This window comes from Miniopterus schreibersii, assembly GCF_964146895.1.
Source record: "Miniopterus schreibersii genome assembly, chromosome: 5".
NCBI classification, from domain to species: domain Eukaryota; kingdom Metazoa; phylum Chordata; class Mammalia; order Chiroptera; family Miniopteridae; genus Miniopterus; species Miniopterus schreibersii.
This window is the reverse complement of record NC_138106.1, coordinates 37,229,383-37,253,475: the sequence shown is the minus strand read 5'-3', so window position 1 is coordinate 37,253,475 and position 24,093 is coordinate 37,229,383. Positions and strand designations below refer to the sequence as shown.

Genomic DNA, 24,093 nt, shown 5'->3' with positions numbered 1-24,093 from the left:
TGTCACGTCACATCCGGTTCGCCGTGCTCCTTTGCAGGACGGGGAAACGAACGCCGAGGGGCGGGGCCAACAAAGCGCGCGTTCCGAGAGGGGGCGGAGCCTGGTTAAAGATGCTGCGTCACATCCGGGAGAGTTAGAGCCCGTGTGGAGGCGGTGCGGAGCAGTCCGGTTCCCAGCGGCTTGGAAACTAGTTCGTTCTGGCAGGCTGCGGCGAGGCCTCTATAAAGAAGGAGCAAGAGGTTGACAGCTTCGAGTGAAGCACATCGAGCTGAGCGGCGGCAGCACCTAGGAGTCATGAGCGACAGCGGCGAGCAGAACTACGGCGAGCGGGTACGTAGAGGTGCTGTAGGGGGCGGCTGTGTGGTCCCATCTTCTTACATCTCTTTCCAGGCCCATCGGCCTTGGACCGGGAGACGGGCTATTTCGGCTCCGAAGTCTAAGGCCCGGAGGATTGGAGTCGGGTTGAAAAAGCCTTTGTGGATAGTGTTTTTATTCGTGAAGAATGCCACAGGCAGGTTTATGTGGCCTCGTACGCGAGTCGGCGGTTTTTTCTGTTATAAGGGGGGAGTAAAAATGGCCGCTGCGTCCCCTCGGTGTTGGGGGAGGGGAGCGGTATCTTGTTTCGCCGTTGCTCCTGCGAAGCCTAGCCGCAGCCATCTTGGGGTGGCGGGCTGGGCGCGCTGCCAAAGGCACAAAATGGCGGCGGAGCCGCGCGTCCACGCGGGCTGGGGTCGCACTTTACAGGGCTACTTGGAGAATTAGAAAAAGAAAAATGGCGTTCTTTGGGGTCTTTTACCTGGTTTTTAGGTTAAGAAAGGATCGTCTTATGGACCCAAAGGATGGAATCTATTGTGTTCTTGGGGCTTCTTTTAGGATGGGGAGAACTAATCTGAGGTAGACTAAGTTCTCGGCCCGTTAGTTTGAGATTGCACTAGGGTTTTGTGTTAGGCCTACATGGAGCGCTTTTCTTTGGCACCGAAAGGGCTTTCAAACAAAAACTCGTTATCAGAGTATGCAAGTAAAACAGACCACTAGGTCTAAGATTTTCTTATTTTACTGAGTAGATATTTTTCCACGGGATTGTATAGGAGAAATTGGCAGGCAACAATTTATGGCGCCGTTATTTCCTTTGTTTCGAGGCATTCTGATTCTGTGGACCACTTGTGCCGGTCTTTTTTTTTTCTTCTTCTTTTTAAAGTCTCCACCTCCCGGGTGTGGAGTTCGGCGAGGGTTGATTAAATTTCAGGAATAAAACAGTTCCCAGGTTTTAAACAGCCCGAAGTAAAGCTTGGCTGCTGGGTGTGGGTTTTAATGATGCAACAATGCAAGGCTTGCAGAGTCTTGCTTATTTGGAGATTAAGGAGAATTTGTTTTAAGGGTGATAAAAAGCACCACAGAACCAGATTTTTTAGCTTGATGGGAATAAGTTGGGTGTTTTTACAGTCTTAGATTTTTCCCTTTCTGGTAGAGCCACCTTAAAAGTCTCGGTAATTGTCAGGTAAACCTTTTAAAATGCCTTAGCAAACTTGTGTAAATTTGAAGTGGTTTAAAAATAAACTATCTTAACTCCTGGTACATTAGCGAATTTACTGTGTAGCTTTGGCGCCAAATCTGGTTTGGTTGAGCTAATCAGGCCCCTCCTTTATATATTCAGGTAAATATTTCCTTTTTATGTTTTTCCCCAAATATGTGTGCGATTATCTCTTTAAACTCTTGCTTTCTTAGGGTAAAAAAGTTTGAATTGGGCCCACACGCTATAGCTGTGGCTTCTAGTTTCTACTAGTCGAATATACTATGAAAACTAGTCATTGGTATTTGGACTGAAAAGCAGATGGTAATTTTAAGTCCTCAGTGACTAAAGAAAAGAATCGCTGGGAACTTTGCACTGTTTAGGGACTGCAAAATGACTGGTTTCTGACTAGCAGAGCTCTTAGTTGAAAGCACCTGAGTATGTTACTTGTGGTGTGCTTGTGGAGGTGAAAATTTGCCCAAAGGAAGAGTGTATTTTACATAAGGGAAACAGTTGTTGTAGTAAGGTCCTGGTTCTTTGACAGGTCAAAAGGTGTGCCTTACTTAGACTTTTTCTTTAAGTGGACATATTTTTTCTAGTAATATATGTATAGCAGTGGTTTTCACAACGCTGTTACATGGAAAATAGGTATTCACTAAATTGTGGAAGGAGAGAAAACTATAACATAATTTTAAGCTACATGTTAGAAAATTAATATATTTTTTTTTTACTCAGGAGTCTTGACTTTTCCTGGAAGAGATTTCTAAACCTGAAGTTGTGGGATACTTCCATTTTGTTTGTTTTGGTGTTTTGTATGTTTGCTTTCCAACCAGTGGTTGGAACCTGAAGTTGTTAGAATAGACCTAAAACGTGTTTGGACTTCCAAAGAATGCTTGGCAAACCATAAAGGTCAGTAGAACAGTTAAATAAAATACCATAAAAAGGGCTAGGTAGATAGGACAGTCAGGTCTGATTAGCAAAAAACTTCCTTTTGAAAGTGCCTGAAAGCAGTGAAAAAGCTGTATTCAGGCATGCAATCTTGGACATGCCTGTAGGCTATCAAACATTACACTAAAATATTTGTATTAGTGTAAATCAATACAAATCTCAGTTCAGCTGTCATCTTACCCCTCATTTATATAAATCTCTAATCCACTTTCTCACACCGTAAGTAACTCCAGAGATTCTCCCACCCCCGTCCTTCAGACATTGGAAGTTGTTCCTCTCCTATACAGAATGGTTGTGTGTGTGTGGTACCTAAGTAATAAGTAAGTTATCCTCTTAGAACTTGTTTAGTGTGTCTCATTGTGTCTTGTTTTAAAAATGTACATAGGGTGCATTCTTGAATATTTGTGGTTCATGTCACAGTCATAAGGCAGAATCTACCTTTTACCTGGGATTTTTGTGTCAAAAGTTGATTTAAATTCAATAAATATGTCTCTAATTAGAGTTGACTCACCTGTTCTGGCCAAACCCATGCAAAAGTAAAGTTTTCCCATCTCCAAATTAAAGTATCTTCTGGGATTTCCAAAAATAGCCTGGGGGGGGAGGGGGGCACAGGGGCTGACACCTTTGCCATGAGAGGTACTCTGTTAACAGTTGTGTTACAATTTGGTAGAATATTGGCTATTTTTATAGAAGTAATGTGTTTGCAGTATAGGTGCTTTATATTTAGTCTTTCTTTCTACGGGCATGAGCAGTATCTGGATACCATCCCATCAAACTGCCTTTCAGATTCTGCAGTTTTTCTTTTCTTCTGCTTAATCTAGGCTGCTTTTTATATTCTTTGATTTAGCCCCAATTCCAAATTCTAATTTTCATAACTGAAACATCTCAATCTATTTCTTTTCTAGAGAACTGTAGCCATTGCACCAAATTCCTTTTAATAAAGGATTGAGTTTATGTGAGGTGGGAGAAACTAGTTTGCATTGTTTTGTTTCACTGTAAGTGATTAGGTATGAGTCTTTTGAAGAATGTTTTCATAATGTGGGCATTGTCTGAAACTAGAAGGTGGCATTTTTGAAACTGAAGTTCCAAGTGATTATAAGGTAAGTAATATTGGTTTTGTTGGAAAAAATTGATGAGGAATTCAGATGGTGAGAGATGTGTTAAATGGAATTCTTGTATATCCAATTCCATTTATGGCCAATAAAACCCCAAACCTAAGTGATAAGTATTAATATTTTTATAGTTGACTTGACATTTTTGCTCAAAAGGACAGAACCACAATTGTGTATATCCTTTGTGCCTTAGCATTGTGTCATTTGTTGATCCATTTTTACACATAAATTGTATTATTTTCTCACAGTGTATAGTGATGGGGGTTGATTGTTGTTTAGGAAATGTGTTTTACCAAGGTTAGTTTTGGGAGGGGTCACATTTAATTAGGTATTTTAAGTTTTGTTTTTAAAAGCTGCAAGCCAGGAAAAATTTCTTCTCCACAGCAAATGAAAGTCTTCAAGCTCCCAAAAATCTTTGCTTTGAATTGGGTTTTGGAGGTTACTTTCAGATTGTTACTTTTATCAACATATGCAGTCTAGTATGACAGCATGAGATGAGGGCCCCAGTTTTTGCTTTGATTTTTGTGTTTAGATACTAGATTAAAAGGCAGTCTTCTGAAAGTCAAAAGGTATACTTAAACTTGCTTTTTGCTGGAAAGTACTGAATGTTTTATGAGTGTACTGTTTTTGCAAGAGATCTATCAAAAGCATGGGCTTAAAACTGAGGGGTTGTCAGATGGTGGTTTTTTTCAGAGCATATTCTCAGTCTGAGGATTTTTCTGTCCACCAAACCTGGTAGAGTGGCTGCAGAAAGATTAAATAGCCCTTAATAGTAATAAGAGTATTGACCATAATGGCAGGATTGATTTGCTCCCTCTCAATTTTTAAATAGTTTGAATTTTAGTTGTAACTCCTAGAATCGTTTTAACAGAAAATTGTGTTGATAATGGGACAAGTTGCTGCTTATTTCTAAGTAGGATCTCTTAACTAAGTAATTAGCTCAATAGTTGGTTTTCTGGTTTTATAAAGTGGCCACTTAGTAGCTAAGTTGAATAAATCTCATATTTACATTATTTAGTAGTGTATTTTGTAGTTCAAATAAAAAAGAAGGGAAAGGGTTGGGAAGGAGTAATGAAATAACAGAAGGAAGGCATCCATATTGAAAAGTTGTGATATCTAGGGCTTTGGCCTCCATTCCAGTATCTTCTGCATCTAAGACCTGTATCTGTACCTACTCTTTAGGAGCCCTAAGAGGAAACCTGCTTGGGCATTCTGATTCCACGATTACATTTGTACTGCCAGCAAACTGTTCCCATTACATTTTAGTGATGGATAATAAAAGAAAACCAATTACTGTGACTCCCTTAAATAAAAAGCTATTTAAAATTTTTCCTGGGTTAAATAAACAATAATTGACTTTTTAAAACTATATTGAAAAATATACTTTCATAGAAAAGACATCACAGCACTTCCACAATAGCCGTGGCTGTCTTTATGCCCAGATGGGTATAAAGACTTAACTTTTTTTTTTTTAAATTTTTTTTTTTTTTTAAGAAAGCTTTATTTTTCCCAGAAAGAAAATAAAACTAGAAGAGGAAAATTGTTGACAGTGAAACAAAAGGTCATAAGGTGAAATGCAGGAAAACTAGAGTGTTTTATGAGGGCATCATTTTGTTTAGGGTGTGGAACACACTATTTTATTGATGTTAAATCTTTAGTAATTTCAGGAGGTGGGCTATAATTTTTCTCCATATTGCCACCTTTAAAAGCAGAATTTCTCCTTTGGACCACAGAAGATTTTAATATTTGTTCATTGAGGGGGGAAAGTTTACAACATTATTTGGAAACACCAATGTTGCATTCTAATTTGTATTGCTTTCCTTCATAGCTACTCGACTACAGTAGTTGGTTGACTTGGTTTTAGTTCTAAATTTAGTAGTTGGACCATTCATAATATAAAATCTCACTAGAGCAGCTTTCTAGGGGTAGGTTGAACACTTAACTATAATCCAAATTTTCAGGTTCCCTGACATTGTCTTTCTATAGAGCTTTTTAGATATGTGGTACAAAAATATGTGACATTAAATACCTTTCTCGACCTTATAAGACAAGTCACAATTTGTAAACCTTTCCAGCCCTGAGCCCTGTTATTGTACAAATGAATTTGTCCATGCTTTCCTTTCTTGCACTTTTGTATTAATGTGTCACTTTTTGACTGGAGTTGTGCTTTTGACACTTAACATATTTTCTATTGATGGATAAAATAAGAAGTGTGAAATGTAATTATAGTTCTTAAAAATGCTAGGTGAACAGTAAATGTTCAGTCGCGCACTTCACATTCAACTTAAGCATGATAAAGCTATTTGGAATAGACAAATGAGATTGATTACCATATATATTTTAGAACCAACAGGAAACTATATAGTTTCAGTTTTTTGAGCTGCATATTCTAGGTATTTTTTTAATCCAAAACAAGGGATTTTTTTTTTCTAGTTTCAGTTTTGGCACTGGATTTTATCCTGGAGTTTTAAAATATTCTTCATCCTGTTCTTTTTCTATTAAGGTTAATGTTGAAGAAGGAAAATGCGGAAGTCGTCATTTGACAAGTTTTATAAATGAGTATTTGAAGCTCAGGAATAAGTGAAGCTGAAATTTGAAAAAATTAAAGAAAGAATGCATGCTAATTATCAGACCAGAAGTCCCACTTGTAGAATATTGAGCAATTTGTGTGAAGTGGGGAAGATGAAAGAAGTCAGAATTTGAAACGGAAGAATGAAGAAAAGAAATAAAAATGAAGTTAAGATAAGAAGTAATCTGGAATCAGAAAGCACTACGCTAAGTAATTACTAGTCTGTTTATGTGTCCCTGTATATTTTGCTAAACATGCATGCATTATTTGTTTAATAGAAGAAAATATATACAGGGTAAAGAAGTGCCTTCCAGGGGAAACGTTTAAATTAGGTAATTCTAATTTTAACTTATTAGTCAAATTATATTGAAATGCAATTTTTAAAAAATAACCCTTTGTAGTCAAATACCAGGCAGGAATGAGCTCTCCAGCATGTATAACAGTTGGCTTCATGTTGTTTCCTCTAGATTTTTCCTCTTTCTAACTCTGCTGCTCCTGGGGCATGAATGAGTACCTCCAGAGTTGCAACTGGTAGTCTCTGCCACCCGCCTGGACTTTTACTATGCACTGACCCCTGTCCTCCAGTACTGAGGAATATACAGGGTGGGGCAAAAGTAGGTTTACAGTTTTGAGTATTTGAAAATTTGTTGTATTTTCCATAGGAACAACTGTAAACCTACTTTTGCCCCACCCTATATGGTAGGATGTTGTCAAGATTTTCCTAACGACTGTCACCAGGGTGGTTACAGAACCAAACCCTCAGAATCAAAGCAAAACGTTGAACAGGATACTTTTGGCATTTATGAAAAACATTAATTTCTTTACAGATGGCAATAGTGGAAAGCTATGACCACTTAGGTCCTAACTTTAAGATGCATGTGTGCTAAATTCACAAGGATGATTCTTAATCCTTTTCTTTTTAATACTTATTCCAGCTGAATGACAAGAGTTACTACTAAAAATATAGTGGCTTCCCTTAGAATAAGGTGAGTCACACATGCAGGTGAACAGGTATCTAACTCAAAGTTGCAATAGTAGCAGGTGCTTCATTCTGAAATCAGCTTTATTTCTTTTTCTCATTTTCTGCTATTAACACTTAGCTATTATAATGATGTAAGAGGTATAGATTATAAAGTAGCTTTATTCTGGTCCCCACTCCCACTGTTATTGGGAGAATAAATCCAAAAGTTCTGTTATTTTCCTTTCTATGTGTTTTGTTTTAGCTGAATAGAAGAGTCAGATGGTTGTAATGATGTTACCTTCAGTTGGATGGAACAAGTACACATCAAAGTGTTACACTCAATGGTAGCCAACCAACAGCTGTCTTCTACTCTATTGGGGAAGCCAAGGTTATCACTTCTCTCTGAAATGAAAAACCTAAACAACTTTGCCTCTCACCTGAAACCTATAATTTTATTGACCTATGTTACCCCCAATAAATTCAGTTACAACTTTTAAAAAAAACTTTCCTCTGAGAGTTGTCAGATTCTGCTCATCGAAAAAGTGGCTTAAGTTGCATTTCTAGAGGGATCCCATTTTCTGAGATGATAGGGCCTATTGTCAATGTGAAATTGGCCTTTTTATAGTATTTCTGTATCTTGCAAGGAAGGTGGAATTTTCCATTTATAGGAGGCAGTTTCCAGCATTTGCTTTGCCCCATTACTGCTTTGTAAAATTTTTTGCCGCATACAAACTAATGACATTAATAATGTTAACTTTGCATTCTGAATTACTTCACCAGTTAGGCAGAGAGTTGAGGTAAAAGTGATGTGAATGGGTATTTCTATTCAAGCCCATGGATTCTTTATTAGGAGACCTGAAAGGTCCTTGGGGTCCAAAAGAGAGAAGACTTACTAGCCCTCAAAGGGGAAGAAGGCAGTTTAGGGTTTGATTAAAGGTCCTAAGGCAGATAAAGGATGAAAATAAATATTGATGTTATTTGACCATATCATCCATTCAGGTGTTTGTTTCCATTGGGGGGGGGGATTGGGGAGGTAAGAGGGAGGGACAGGCCTCCAGTCCTGGGCAGTAAGGTACGTGCCCCAAGAGGGCTGATAAATGCTGGGTGTGGGGCAGGTGGAACACAGAGAACACAAACAAGGTTCCAGGAATATGCCTTTGCCAAGGAAAACCAGATAGGTAGGGTGCATAAAACTTTAGAAGTTGACTAAATCAGTGAGCCTTAACAAGCATCATAAACGTGTGTGGTGCTTTTAAGAAATGTAGATACCCAACTCTAGACCTACTAAAATCAACTTCAGATAGGGGATTTGCATTTTTAAATGCTGTGTAGGTTTATAAGGGCCAGTTTTAAATCTAATTTACTGCATCCAGTTTTTAAAATAATTCAGGAGAAACCTAGCAATTGGATGGTTGTTTCCACTTCTGTCACCTTTTTCAAAAGTTTTTCTAAAGTATTACTGCCTTCTCAGAAAAGGGAGGTGGAGATTAAGGTGTTTTGTTAGAAGGCTGAGTTTATTTTTTCCTGGTGTGTTCCCTGTAGGTCCTATGTTTGTATAGGACTAAGATCCAATCTATAAGAATTTAATTCCTTAAGCAGCTTCAGGGGGGTTTTATCTTTATTTTAATTATGCTCATCTTAGTTCGTGTTCCTTTTCTTTTAAGGTGTTGATGTCAGTCCAGAGTAGTGCTTCTTCTGGTAGGGTTTTAATATGTTGGCACCTGTAGTTTTGTCAGCCGAGAGTGGACTTCGAGTTTCCTTGTGTGTAGAGGGTTTTCCTAGCTGGTTTTACAGATTTGCCTGTGGATTAAGGTTTAAAGTTAACTATGTGCTTTCAGATTTGGCTAATAATTTTAGATCTCATTTCTCTTAGGCTAAATTTCCTTGCATGTATTTCCAAACCAGCTAATGGCCAGCATAACTACAAAAGGGTTTAACTTCTTTAAGAATTTCCCTGATGAAAAAAGTTGGAGGCATTGTTTTTAGCTGTTAGCCTAACCAAGTATCAGTATAGAAGGGGAAATTTTTGCTTTCTGGTGTTTCCCCTTTTCCTGATTTAAGAAGTGATTTCTCACAGGATATCTGCATATGCTAGTTAGTTTCAGAGGCTGAGTGAAAAGTCTTATAATTTCACAGCTACTGCATCTCTGACTCTTGACCTGATAAGAATTTCATGGGGGGAAATCTCATTACAGCTTAGAAATACTTTCTCTTCTCTTAGTGGACAGACTGGTAAAAAGCATTTCAGCTGTTCTATTTAATGAAGCAAGAGGCTTTTTAAAGGAGGAGGATCTTGACTTTACCCTCTCTTCCTTTCTACTCTGATCTCTAGGCTGACAGGCTTCAGTTAACTGCAATAGCTTTGTCGGTAATCTTTTAACTCTTACTGTGAAGCACCCACATTCTGCTCTCCCTCCAGAGCAAGTTGTTTTCTTTGGTATCCATTAAAGGTTATAATTGTTCCATGACATAATTGTTCTAACAGTGTAATAAAGGCATTTAGTACCTTTTGGGTCCCTATTACTATCTTCTAAACTAGTTTTTGCCCGTGGTAGAAACTATGCCCCCATTTTTTGAAAGTAACTTTGTCCAATTAAGAATGCCATCTTTTTCTTTGGCTCTCTTTACAGTCACTCATGGAGGGAAGGAATGGAAAGTTTCACATTTCGTGTCACATCACACCATGTTATAATGACTTTGAAATGTTGGAAAGTTTCTAAAGTTGTTTTGGGCCTAGAGACCAAAACTCATTTTACTGGCTGAGTTAACTCTTCCCTGTTCTAATCTTCAAATTGTAATGCCTCTTCATTGTTGCATATGAACTTTTTTCCTCTGAATGTCATAGGAAGAAGGGTCCTCCAAATTTTCTCCATTGTGCTGTAAATCCAGAACATAGTCTAAAATGTTTGGGGCTATAATTTTAAAGTAATCTTGTGTCCTCTTTTTTTCTTTTATCTTTTAAGAATAGCCTGAATATACTAAAGGTCTACCACACAGGGTTGTTGGTCTCTTTATGATAACGTGTATCCAGCATCTTCAACACCTGTTCTTACCTCTACAGTAATGTTGGTTCCTTTTGAGCCTGGCCATTTTTGCTCTATCTTGGGTGGACTCACTGGACTTCATGCCTTTTAATTTGCCTAAGATTGGATAACTTGAAATAAAGGTTGTCTTGCTTGATGATCCTTAGTTAGCTATCAGTAGTGCGAGTGTAGGTGTTCTCTATCCAGTTTTCTGTTGCTGCAGCTTGGCAGAATGCTTCTCTGGTTCCACTACTAATTATATATGTATAATTAGTGAACTGCAGGTTATCCTATTTACCCATTCCATTGCTAGTTTTTGTTTTGAGAGAGATCTGTCTTTTGCCTCACTGACAAGCCCTAGTTTTGATTGGGAAAGCTATGGGTATATATAGCGTATACCTAGATTTGGGTTTTGTCTGTAATTCCTGGATTCCCTTTCTGAGCCTAGATTAGAAGCTCCTAATTTAATGTTCTGGTGTTAATAGGTACTTTAAATAGCTTTTCTAACTTGTTTTCTGGTTGCCCTGGCTCATCTCCATTTAACAGAGGAAGCTATAGCTCTCTGGCACCTTCTCTACTCTTACCTTTGCACAGTTCACTGCCTTTCTGCTGTAGCTCCATCTGATTTCTTTGTTTAAGGGTCTTACAGGGCCTCCCACCATGGTTAGATGGAAAAGGGTCTTATCTCTCTAGTGTCCTTCAAGCTGGTCCTTGCTTTCCACTAGGCTTTCTACATTTCTCTAGGATTTGAAAAGATGGTCCTTGTCTCTTCCCACTGAATAAAAAATATAATTTGAAAAGCTGAGGTCTTATTTAAAAAATCAAAAGCATTTTAAAAAGTAAGTTTTATGAATTTCATAGGGTTTTGGTTTTGTTGGTGGTAACTTGATTGAAATAGGTATAAAAGGATAGATATCATAGTTACTAATAAGGTTCTTTCTCACCCTAGTCTTTATGGAGTAACATTCCCTAAACACAGTCCTTGGACAATCCCTCAGCTGCTTGGCTTTGACACCCCTTTCTGAAGGGAGTGGGGTCAGTTAACTCTTACCCCTGCTCCAAAAAAAGGTGGAAGTTCAAGTTAATCTACTTAAGTCAGTTGGAGCAATGTAACTGTTATACCAGGTATATTCAGTTCCTGCCCTTACCTGTGTTTTCTTATCTTGGAAGGGGATTGCTTTCCCTCACCATTTATCTCACAGCAGCTTATTTGTTTTTAAAGTTGCCCAGAAAGTATACAAATTAAACTTTTGACATCTACGTGTAGGAATCCCGTTCTGCTTCCAGAAGTGGAAGTGCTCATGGATCTGGGAAATCTGCAAGGCATACCCCTGCAAGGTCTCGCTCCAAGGAAGATTCCAGGCGTTCCAGATCAAAGTCCAGGTCCAGATCTGAATCTAGGTAAGAAAGACTGTCTTGGGATTTCCTTCTGTTACTCTTAGCTTTGAAATTGGTGTGAGGTTTGTGAACTAGGAAGATAGAGAGGGTTAGATCATTTGTTGGCCTATATAATATTGTTACTAGAAATGAACTTAAAACTTCTGGGAGACCGAAGACTACGTTTAGTGGTTACGAACCTGGGCTTTTAAGTTAGTTAGGCTTCATATCTTCTCTGTTTTTTCCTGGCTTGGGCAGATTACTTAACTTTTTCCTACCCTAGTTTCCTTATCTACTAAGGCAAGTTAGTAATAGTACCAGTTCTTCAGAATTGTGAGGATTCACTATGAGTTTAAGTAAACTGTTTATTACTATGGCAAATACACTGCAGAACATTGGCGTTCAGTCACTGCAATTTTTGATAGTCTAGTGTTACTACATGTTCGTATAAAACAAAAATAATACCACACGTACTTTTTTTTTTTTTTTTTTTTTTAACGGTCAAGAGTAGGCCATACATCCTGGTTTGCTCAGGACATCCTCAGTATATGCCTGTTAACAGGCATAATTAGCAGCACCTCTTCTCTTTTACAATGTGTCCTTCCGGGTTTACATGACAATTCAGATTATCGCTATCTAGTTCAGAGTAACTGGTTGATTTTAAAACACTGCTGGAGGGAACTACTGTCATGTTGATTTTATCTTAAGTGAATGGTGGGCATAATGAGAGCAGGAAAATAGGGTGGTATTCTGAGAGGGGGATATAGATCGAGCTAGTGGGGTGCATGTGTTCTGATATTCAAAATATAATTGAATGTGTTCGTTTTAAGAATTGTTGGGCGAGAGCTAGTGGTTTTGGAACTCTTCCTAGCGGAGCTGAACTGACTACTGATACAGGGGGAAAGTATTTGATACCCTTACCCCAGATAGTATCATGTTAGTATATGCCTGGATTGAGTTTCGTCTTCCAGAGTTTAACTCTAGAATAGAGTATTAAAAGAATTGAAAGCAGTGTATCTTGTCAGCTATTGAGTCGTGACCTTGAAGCTTTTGTTTTGCAGGTCTAGATCCAGAAGAAGTTCTCGAAGGCATTATACAAGGTCACGATCTCGGTCTCGCTCCCATAGAAGATCCCGTAGCAGGTCTTACAGTCGAGATTATCGAAGACGTCATAGCCACAGTCATTCTCCCATGTCTACTCGCAGACGTCATGTTGGGAATCGGGTAAGGTGAAAAATATTCTGTGGTTTTGAAGCAGTGGACTATAAAACCACTTAGTACAGTCCTGTCTTTTTTTTCTAAGTTAGAACTGATTTTATTTGACAGTGACGCATTGGCGGTGAATACACGAGTTACCTTTTGAGGCTTTTTAGTGTTTTGAGAAAATCTCTTTTTAAAAGGTATCCCACTCCTGGCCAGGTAGCTCACTTGGTTAGAGTCGTCCTGAATATGCCAAGGTAGTAGTGGGTTCCATCCCTGGTCAAGGCGCATAACAAGAATAAACCAATGAATGTATAAATAAGTGGAACAACAAATTGGTTTCTCTCTTTCTCACCCCCTGCCCCCAATATTCCCCTCCGTCTCATTCTTTTAAAAATTAGTAAATAAAAGGGTGTCACCCATGTAATGATCTACATTTGGGCTATCATTCACATTTAAGTATGTTGTTACATCGGTAACTCAGCCCATCAAATAAAAAATCTCCATATAACTAATGCTATAACTTTAGTCCATCACATCATATAACATCTATATATATGTATATATATATGTTCAATACTCAGGTTACTCAAGTTTTCTGGGTAGTTTTAATACCTTTTACATAATGCTTTTTTATTTAATTGTAAGCAAGTTTCGTCAGGTAGTAAGGCTTTTTCTTCTCCATGAGAGGTTTCAAATGAGGTGGCATTTAGTGTGTTTATATTGTGATTTTATTGTATAATCTAAATGGTTTTGGGGGAGGGTGTTTGATAGTGGAATGGAATTTAGAGTGAATGTGTGGGGGGGGAATGAAAACTTGGGGTAAATTCATTATGGCAACTGGAATGTCAGCAAGATGTTGCTCGTTTTTCTTTTTTATGATTGTAAGCAAGCTGCTTAATACCTATTAAAACAGTTTAGTACACATCTTTATGACTTCGTGTTTTATGTGAATAGTTTGTGTATGTAATGTTTCTAAAAATAGAATCTAGCCTAGCATGCCCTATATCTTTGGCAGTTCAGAGCATTCCATTGTATGGGTGGTATATCTTAATTCAGCATTTTAATAGTTTGACATTTCTCTCACTTGTAGAGACGGTGCTATTCTGATTATCCTTTATGTATACATATTGTGAATGTGGACATTTCTTAGAATAAAGTCAAGTTGCCCACCAGTCTCCCCCAAAAAAGTTAGTTTTCTTTTCCAGTAGTATGTGCCCCCTTTTCCCTCCATTTAATTCTAAGGTTGAAATTACTCCTGTTGTAATCCTTTCTGCTCGTTCTTGCTATAACACATTCCTACTTAAAGTGTTTAATAGTCTGTTTATTATTTACTTTATTGGTAGTGACACTTTCGGCGATTTGTTTATGATTTTCTTATTTGATTTATGACAAAGTTTTAAAAGTTTAAAATTCATTTTTCTGTTTTTAGGCAAATCCTGATCCCAACTGTTGTCTTGGAGTGTTTGGACTGAGCTTGTACACTACAGAAAGAGATCTAAGAGAAGTATTCTCCAAATATGGCCCCATTGCTGATGTGTCTATTGTATACGACCAGCAGTCTAGACGTTCAAGAGGATTTGCCTTTGTATATTTTGAAAATGTAGATGATGCCAAGGAAGTAAGTAAAAGCATACCTGTGCCTTGTAAAATAGTTCTATTGTAAACTCTTAAGTACTTGAGTAAGAACAGTTTTTTTATATTGTGGATAGGATGCATAAATGTAGCTTAAAGGAGCATTCTTCTGGGAACAGATTGAAGTCAGTAATACTTTGACATTTTTCAACCTTTTATTATGGAAAATTTGAAATATATACAGACTAACAAAAAAAGTAGGGCTTGGGGCAATTGATTCACTCTTCCTCCCCCTGTATACTTAATGTCTGGCCTGCTGTACTCCAACTTATTCACCTGCCACTACCACAACATTATTTTGGAGTAAATCCTGACATAGCACTTCATATATGACTGTTTCCAGGTGTGATGTGGTGTGTGTGTGTGTGTGTGTGTGTGTGTGTGTGTGTGTGTGTATACACACACACTAAATATAGTTATCTAAAATATAAGGATGTTAATACTCTAGAATATTTAATCAGTGTTTACGATGAGCCATTTTCTACAATAGAGAAGAACATTTAAAAATTATATGACTCAAGAAAAAGGAACTGATTTGAATATATATTAACAAAGTGATTTTATAGTTTAGATACTAATTGACTTGAGGCAGAATGTAGGAAGTAAACTAGTATGTAGACTAAGTTTATAGCGTGAATATGGGCCACATTTTAAGAATTTTGACTTCACTTGCATATGGGTAATAGCTGAAGTCATCTCCAAGGGCCCTATAAGGAAAAGTTTGGGAAACTGATAAACCATCTGAGGTCAGTGTTGAGATTAGGAATTCAGCTCTAGATAAAATTATATAGTAGTTTTATGAAAAGTAAACTAATTTTTGAAAACAAAAGAGTAACCTGAACTACTAAAGGAAGAATGGAAAGCTAAATGAAAGTAATTATGATAGATGACTAAAACTTGAGAGGTTTGAAAGGATGGTTTACAATGTCATTCAGCTTAATTTTAGTAATGATTGGTACCCAAAGATACTTTTTTGCTACAGGACCACAGTTAGCTTTTTGAGAAATAGAATATTTTGTATCTGAATCAATAGTATCAGAAACTAGCTTCTGAGGCCTTAAACTTCAAACTAGAAGATAGCATAATTGGAATTAGAAATTAAAATCTACTTACATGGAGGGGTGTTCTTTAAATGGTGAGCAAACTGCAAAGTCTTTGGAATAGGATTTATTTTGCTTTGAGGTGCATACTGTTTCAATGACTGTATTCTAGATGAAGGAACTATATGTAGCTGTCTTCCAGCTTTTTACTTCCATAGCAGAGGTCCATCAACTTTTCTGTTAAAAATTAGTAAAAATTTGAAGCCTTGTGAGCCATTAGGATATTAGTCACAACTTTTCAATCCTGCCCTTTGTAATACAAAAGCGGCCATAGGCAATTTGTAAAGTAATGACTGGGGCTTCATCACAATAAAGCATTTGTGGCCATTGAAATTTGAATTTCATGTAATTTTCATTTATCACTCCTAGCTATTTCACATCTTAGTTTATGGTTCAGTTTGCCAAATATGTACTGCTTTAGAGCTAGAAGCACTGAAAATTTGCTATTAAATAGTATAATTGCTTCAATTCATGGTTTAAATTTGCCATTGTGGCTTTTTTGATAAATTTTTCTGAGTTTCATGGCTAGCTTTTTAAAATTTAATAGGGGAAACAAAGTTGTTGTAGGCCATAATGTTCTGCCAACATTAAAATTATTTAATGCATCTAAATGAAACATCAGCCAGACCTTATTTATAGATATTGGATAGTTTGTGACTTTGTCCAGGGTGTATATGATGACTTAATGTGTTTTTTGAAGGCAAAGGAGCGTGCCAATGGAATGGAACTTGATGGACGGAGAATCAGAGTTGATTTCTCTATAACAAAAAGACCACATACCCCAACACCAGGAATTTACATGGGGAGACCTACCTAGTAAGTTTATTTTCAAGGTAGAAATTTTATTGATGATTCTGTTTGTTCACTTCCTCCAAGAAATACATGTACTGCGGGGAAATCTTTGGCATTTCATCTAGTCTTGCCATGGTATAAATCATTTTTCCTGTTTTTTTTTTTAACTGGCTAAAACTATTTGATAAAACATATTCAATGGAAACATGCTGTTTATGGCACAAATTCTGGTTGACAACATTACATAGATCCCATCCCACTTTATCATAAGACATGCCATATATTTGACTTTTCCAGGCTAATTAAATATTTCTGATTTAGACGTTTCCCCAGAATGGAAACTTAACCATTATAGTTAAAATCAAGTTTTAAATAATACTTAAGTTCATTCTTTAGTTTTCGTTTCCTTAAGCAGAGTGGGAAACACGGACTTTAGTTTTTTCACTGAACAGATAGTTCTCATTTGTCATCCTTCTTACCAGTGTGTATATTACTGACTGCTTTAAATTGAATTCATTTTTAAATTTAAAAATAATGCTCTTATATAAGGTAGAGAATTGTACCATAATGACCATATTCTGATAGGCTGAACATTTTCCCTCTCTCAAAACTGTATTACCATATTTATTTTCCTCTAGGGAAAAATGTGGTATTGGCAAGTTAAAGTTAAAAGCAAATTAGTAGGATATGTGTGCCTCCTTAATGAAAAGATTTTTTTTTAATGTATGTACCTTGTTACAAGGGAAGAAAATAAGCATTGTTTATCCACTAACAATTAGAATTCAAATGGGAGTAATACTCATTTCCCAGTTGACTTATAGCAGGCCTATGAAATTTTTGCCCAGGAGAAGAGAGTAGAGAGATCGCACTTGAAGCAATTTCCCAGTCATGTCCTAAAGAGCTTGGCTGTGCAGGTTCTGTTACCATTAAGCTCCAAATGAGCATGGCATTCCTTTGCTACTGTTAACAAATATCTGAATAGTTTTTAACAGCAAAAGTTACTTTTTTTTTTTTTAAGTTATCTTTCCTAGAAAGATAGGAATGACCACTTGATATTTTATTAAGATATATTATTATTCACAGTGGCAGCTCACGCCGCCGTGATTACTACGACAGAGGATACGATCGAGGCTATGATGATCGGGACTACTATAGCAGATCATACAGGTAAGTTGAATAACACATTTTCTGGGTATGTCTAATGTATAATACACTAAAAGGCCGGTAAAAATGCTTTTTGGAAGAGCCCATAAAAGTATTTAAGAACAATAATTTTGTATTAATGCTGAGAGTTTGTTCGTTACCCAACTATTGATAAATTTTTAGGGGGTTGGTAGGGAAATGCCTCTCATACTTGAAAAACAAGACATCTCTTTGAGAATACTTTCAAAGATAAAAAATGAAGGGCAAGTTTATTTTAGCAGAACCAGGTAATTTAGAACTTGCCTTGTCAAAATGTAAATTGTTTAGTAAGTATTGGCCACAGTTAATCCATGATACCTTATTTTGGTGTGATGTTAGGGTGTGGATATCTTTTTTTATGCCCACGATTTGGTAACATTTTAAGAAGTTGACAATTGATGCATTACTGTCTTATAGAAGTGTTCCTAAGGTTGCCCTGAAATTATCCAGCGTCTTTAGAGTCCTTTTGTTTTAAGTGGCACTTGAGGGATTGTTTCGTGGAAGCTGAGAATATTATTAAAATGGTAGCTTTGATTTTTATTTTCATTAACGAGCATTTACTTAGAAATATCCTTTGTTCTAATGATACATGTTTTAGCCACCAGAGTGAGCTCTAAGCCAGTTTATTAAAAGGGTGGCAAAAATAGCTCTTTATCACTTTACTTACAAGAAACGACTTTTCACTTTTCTTGTTTTTTTGTTTTTGTTTTGTTTTGTTTTCAGTTTTACTGTATGAATTGTGTATTCTTTCAAAAACTCATTAAAACGAATGAATTTCTGCTTTTACAGAGGCGGAGGAGGAGGAGGCGGAGGATGGAGAGCTGCTCAAGACAGGGATCAGATTTACAGGTATGCCGGAGAGGGTTTAAAATCTGTACAATAGTAGAGATGGCTCGTGTGAAGACACTCTGTTACTAGTCTTTTGGTAGTTAGATTATAAGTGACATCACAAAGTTGGATTGCCTGAAGTTCATAAAATATTGTAACTGGCCCCAAGTGATGTCTGTTTATGTTTTTGTTTGCAGAAATTAGGCTTTTACTCAGTGATACGGTTTTGTACTTTAATGAGAGAATGATGGTATGAGGTCATTGATAAAGAACCCATGATATTTTTAGTCTCTGTTCCTGGTAGCTTTCCTCTTGTGCTACATTTTCTTTGTTGGTTTTTTATAATAAGTGTCTCAGGATACATAAGTGAACACTTAAGTCAGTCTTGCTTACACAAAATGAAATTGCTTTGATGCACTAATGAAATTTGTTTTGGGTGTGGTTCCTGAGGGTGTGTTTGGAATTAGTGGAAAAGGACTTCTTTTTTTATATATATTTTACTTAATAGAATTTTAAATGGGTTAGCAGATTATCGATGGATGAAACACAGCAAGGAGTATTTGACTTCTGGTAGTTTGTTTTGTTTAATATAATAAATCTTTATTGATTTCGGAGAGAGATAGAAACATCAATGGTGAGAGAGTCATTGATTTAGCCCACAATGCGAGTATGTGCCCTTACCAGGAGTTGAACCCCGATCACCTGGATCCTAGGTCGACACTCAGCTGCTGAGCCACACCCAGCTGGCTGACTTCTGGTAGTTTTGAGTGATCAGACCTTGAAATCTCATGACTAATGCAAAATTTCTGAGGGTCAGTGGTGGCTTTCTAGTTTAGAAACAGATAAAGGGATTGTGTATGATCTTTATCATTTCATCTAACTGTGATCTGTGGAGTCTTAGACTGTCTTTACATTTGTTTACAGAAGGCGGTCACCTTCTCCTTACTATAGTCGTGGAGGATATAGATCACGTTCCAGATCTCGATCATACTCACCTCGTAAGTTTTTATTTCGATATTATTTAGTTCATATGTTGTAATAGTATGGCTTGCCCTAACTTATCAAATGACAGCGCAGTATTTCTTTTGCAGAGAAAGGTTTAATTCAAGTAGTTGAATCATAAGTATATATCCCCCAAACTTTATTTATAGGATTCCAGAACGTGTGAAAACAACCCTTAGAATCTTGTTGCTATTTAAAATACTAAATGTATATACTGTCACCATTTGTAGCTTTTCTTTTTAAGTAGTGCTTAATTTTTGCACAGCTTGGGAACATATGAGTGACTTAAAACCTTAGCTTAGATTGAGTGATGCTTCCCAGTTCTATTGTTTCACATTGGTTCTCATTTCTAGTGCAACTCTTCTGTGAACATCTTCCTCTATTTTCACAGAAGAAATCTGGTACATAGGAATGTCTGAGTGGCAGAATAATCTAAAATTCTCAACACTAAAGTATACTTGATAATCAGTTCTCTCAGTAATGATGCCTTTTCCCCCCCCGCCCTCAATTCCAGGTCGCTATTAAAGCATGAAGCTGAAGACTTTCTGAAACCTGCCCTAGTTTGGATATTGTTTGTGGACAATATTTTTATTGTCTCCTGTTTAAAAAGTGAACAGTGCCTAGTGAAGTTAGGTGACTTTTACACCTTTTATGATGACTACTTTTGGTGGAGTTGAAATGCTGTTTTCATTCTGCATTTGTGTAGTTTGGTGCTTTGTTCAAAGTTAAGTGTTTTCAGAAAAGTATGTTTTGCATGTATTTTTTTACAGTCTAAATTTTGACTGCTGAGAAGTTTTTATTGTACAAAACTTCATTTAAAAGGTTTTTCTACTGAATCCAGGGTATTCTGAAGATCGAAGCCTGTGTGTAAAATGCTACCAAATGGCAAAGAGCAACAATAAAGTTTGATTTTTACTTTTCTTTCTAACATCAGTGCTTAGCAGAACTGTTCAGATTAGGTTGTCAGTAGTAAATTTGAAGACAAAAAATGCCCATTTTCCTTCAGTCCATGGAACATACCATACTTAATATACCTGCAGCTAAGTGTTAAAAATTATGCTCTGTAACTCAGTACTGCTAGTATTAGAACTAACAATACAGCAAATGCTTAATGCTTATATTAATGTGGATTTGTCAGCCTTTATGTAATCTGTATTATATATAGCAGGGAGTAAGAAAAGAGTTACACAATGTATGGTTTTAAAAGGCTATTAAAGCTGTTATAAGGGGATAATGGTATTTCAACTGGTTATCAGCAAGTGACAATACATTCCACCACAAATGTACTCTTCATTCTAGCTTTTAGACTATATGGAAAAAACTGGGTGCTTTGGAGTTTGGGAAAAGAGAAGGGAACACTACTGTGTTGTGGATGAACTGAAGACTGCCTGTTCATTTTTTAAATATTATTTCCGGTCCTTTGCTTACCAGAGGAGGCCCAATTTCACTCAAATGTTCTGAGAACTGTGTTAAATAAATGCAAATGAAAAGTAAAAGGCTGGTACAACTCAGTTTACAAAGATTTTATTTTAACCTTGTTACTTATAATTAGCTCATTTATAGTTTTTAGTCCCTTGGGCCTGAGGTATATATTTGGTGCTGGGCTTTTTTGTTTTGATGTTTTTTAAACCAAGCATAAATTATGTATTCCTGCAAAATATGTTGAGTGAGTAACTAGATGCAGGAGTGATCATCTCCACTTGGGGGTGGTATTGTTAAATAACTGTAGTCTTCACCCTTGCCCTGATGGTGCCTGAAATGCATGTTCTCTGTATTGTTTCTTCTGAATTTCGGTTATTTGCATGGCCAATTCTAGGGAAATTGCTTTGGTAGGTTATTTTGTTGGCCTGCTGACCTTTATATGGTACAAGAGTATCAGATACTACGTGTTTCATTCCAGACCATCACAGTAGAAAGTGAGTTACATGAATTTTATTTACCAGTGCATTTAAAAAGTTATATTTACAGTATACTATAGTCTTATAAAGTGCAATAGTAGTGTCTTTAAAAAAAAAAATACTTATTTTGCTATTTTTTAAAAAAGGCTAACCCACGAGAACCTTCAATTCAAGTCTTTATCTTTTTGCTATTGGTGGGTCTTGCCTCGATATTGGTGAAAACTCAGTGTCTGCAGAACACAAAAAAATAGGTATGCCTGTACTTACATATTTAGTATTTCCAAGACCAAGTCTGTAGCGATCATTTAATGTGGTTACCTTAATTCAAACATTATTAAAGGTGCAGTGCCAAGATCAGAATAACATGGGCAGTCTTATTCCACAGTTAGTACTCATAATTGTGATGCCATTCTGCATCTAATCTAGGTAACTGGATGATTGAAAAGATTGTTAATGGGGCATAGACAATATTTGCAGACCTTAATTTGTTACTTGGTTACAGTGTCTCAAATGTATGCCTCTTGTACTTTTGATAGCTGTTATAAATACATAGAACCCCCACCCCTGCAGGTTTGCATTTCCAGTAAGCATCTGGAACTAAGTAACTCCATTCCTGCTAGATTTTAAAAATTCTCAACCAGTTTTGGAATAAGAATTGGCCACTTACATGGTTATGCAAGTTGAGTTGTAGAATGGCCCAGAATAGGGATTGGATTATAAGGGATAGATTAAAGGTTGAGGAGCCTAGTTTTGTAGACGTAAGAGCGTGTATGAAGGAATGTAGTACTGCTTATAGGTGTCTGGCTAGGTGGAAGAGGGTAGGCTAGCAGCAAGACAGTGGGGGTGGGAAGTGTGGCCATCTGGCACAGGCCTCACTAAATGAGCTGCCCTCACTAAAAAATAGTTGCAATAAAGATCTCTCTGCCCTCTAACTGGCCGAAGGTATAAGCACACCTTTGGAAAAGCAACCAGGCCTAATAGCATCTCAAGGTGTTGGCTTAAAATTAAACTGATGCATGTAAGCCACCCATTATCCTGTCAATGAAAAGTTTTATTTTTTAAAGCTAGTGTCAGTTGGATTTCCTAACTTTTGGATCTGGAAGAATTTTGACTGACTAAAAATTGGTACCAGGAGGTTGCCACAAGTCAGAACTTAACCAGGTTGAAATACGCTATTTAGAGTAGTGATACTCCTTTCCTCTTCTAGGATAGGAAGGCAGGTTAAGTGAGGAGTCTATTCATGTGCTGTAGTGGTGGTGGTGATCTGGTTTTATGAAAGAAGCTTTGTATTCCCTTGGGATAATTGCTGCCATAGATTAATTTAAATAGACAATATCAGGACCACGGGAGGTGGAGAATGGCATTAGATAATTTAGGGATAGGATAAATTAGTCTTGAAATGCTTGCCTGAAGGCAAAAGAACTCGGGATTTTTATATGCCAATACTATCAATATATTGCTTATAGTTCTAGGGCTAAGATTACTGAAACAATATGCATTAAGTTGATTTGAAGGATTATTAAATTAAAATGGTTAAAATCTGTAATGCTAGGGCCTCTGAACATGTTATTCACGAAATAAATAGGGTCGCAACAGTTGGTATAGTGTTTTGGAGGCCTTTTGACAACCCGTAGCCCTCTGAAATGTTCATAAATTACTTCCCTTACCTAAGGAAATTATGCTTCAAGATGAAATCTCAACCCTCGTTCTTATTAATAGTATTTAAACTTCACAAGGCTCAAGGAGGGAAATTCTGAATTAGACTAGAAAAAGCCAAGATAAACAGGATTTTGTTTACATCATAAAAATTGGCATATTCTATAGGAGTGGGTTTTTGAGGATGAATTTGGGCTGGATTTATCTATGTGAGTGCACACACCAGCAGCTTGCTTTGGCCAACAGACTGAGGTATTTCTTGATTATGTAACTGAAAACCTAGATCTCATGCACATAGGCCTGGCACAATAGAGAATCATGGACAACCCTTTGAAAAAAAGAGCCCAGAAACCCCAAAATAAACCACCTGTGTATATGGTGAACCTTGACTAGTTTTACCAAGGTATTATTCCTCAATCTATTCATGTAATTTATATATTGGATAACAATACTCAAACTTAACTAATCCTGGACACTGGCTTGCAATTAAACTAGATTGTGTAAACCAAGAAGACCGTTGTAGCAAAAAGTTGGTAGAGCAAAAAAGTAGGTTTATAATTGTGAGTGTGCGAGACAATTCATGTTTTTCCACCCTGTGTTCTAGATTTCAGTTTTTCTTGCACTACACAGCTTGCCTTACCATGGTTCTCCAGAGAACTAAACTCAGGGAACACGGGGGGGGGGGGGTGTCTGTGTGTGTGTCTGTGTGTGTCTGTGTGGCCTTACCATGGTTCTCCAGAGAACTAAACTCACGGAACACGGGGTGTGTGTGGCCGGCCATCTTTCTATAGTTCAGTATATGTGTATACTTCAGATTCTTGCTATTCATATCATGAACGTGCTGTGTGTGTGTGTGTGTGTGGCCGGCCATCTTTCTATAGTTCAGTATATGTGTATACTTCAGATTCTTGCTATTCATATCATGAACGTGCTGTGTGTGTGTGTGTGTGTGTGGCCGGCCATCTTTCTATAGTTCAATATATATGTATACTTCAGATTCTTGCTATTCATATCATGAACGTGCTTTTAAGATATTTTGAGCCCGGCCAGGTGTGGCTCAGCAGTTGAGCATCAATCTATGGTCCAGGAGATCGCAGTTCGGTTCTCAGTCAAGGCACATGCGTGGGTTGCAAAGTCAGTCCCCAGTGGAGAACATGCAGGAAGCAGCCATTCAATGGCTCCCTCATCATAGATGTGTATTTCTCCCTCTCCCTTCCTCCCTCCCTCTCTCTGAAGTCAAAGATATTTTTTAATATATATATTTTGAAAAAATACGTAATCTTCATATGTTAATTCCTAT

The 24,093-nt window shown here is 37.1% G+C and overlaps 1 protein-coding gene across 5 annotated transcripts; it reads left to right on the top strand.

Moving 5' to 3' along the window:
• The first annotated feature begins 33 nt into the window (after positions 1–33).
• TRA2B (transformer 2 beta homolog) lies at positions 34–20,750 on the top strand. Of its 5 annotated transcripts, none has more exons than XM_081137590.1 (10): positions 121–330; positions 6,074–6,349; positions 11,391–11,524; positions 12,562–12,724; positions 14,133–14,321; positions 16,136–16,251; positions 17,311–17,394; positions 18,199–18,258; positions 19,162–19,235; positions 19,754–20,750. In XM_081137590.1, exons 4-10 carry the CDS (start codon positions 12,692–12,694, stop codon positions 19,762–19,764), a joined length of 567 nt encoding a protein of 188 aa, XP_080993716.1. In that variant the 5' UTR covers positions 121–330; positions 6,074–6,349; positions 11,391–11,524; positions 12,562–12,691; the 3' UTR covers positions 19,765–20,750. The 5 variants fall into 5 exon arrangements, with proteins under 5 accessions (XP_080993714.1, XP_080993718.1, XP_080993716.1 ...); XM_081137591.1 differs by lacking the exon at positions 121–330 and adding an exon at positions 2,245–2,419; XM_081137588.1 differs by lacking the exon at positions 6,074–6,349 and having other exon boundaries at positions 34–330.
• Positions 20,751–24,093: the final 3,343 nt, after the last annotated feature.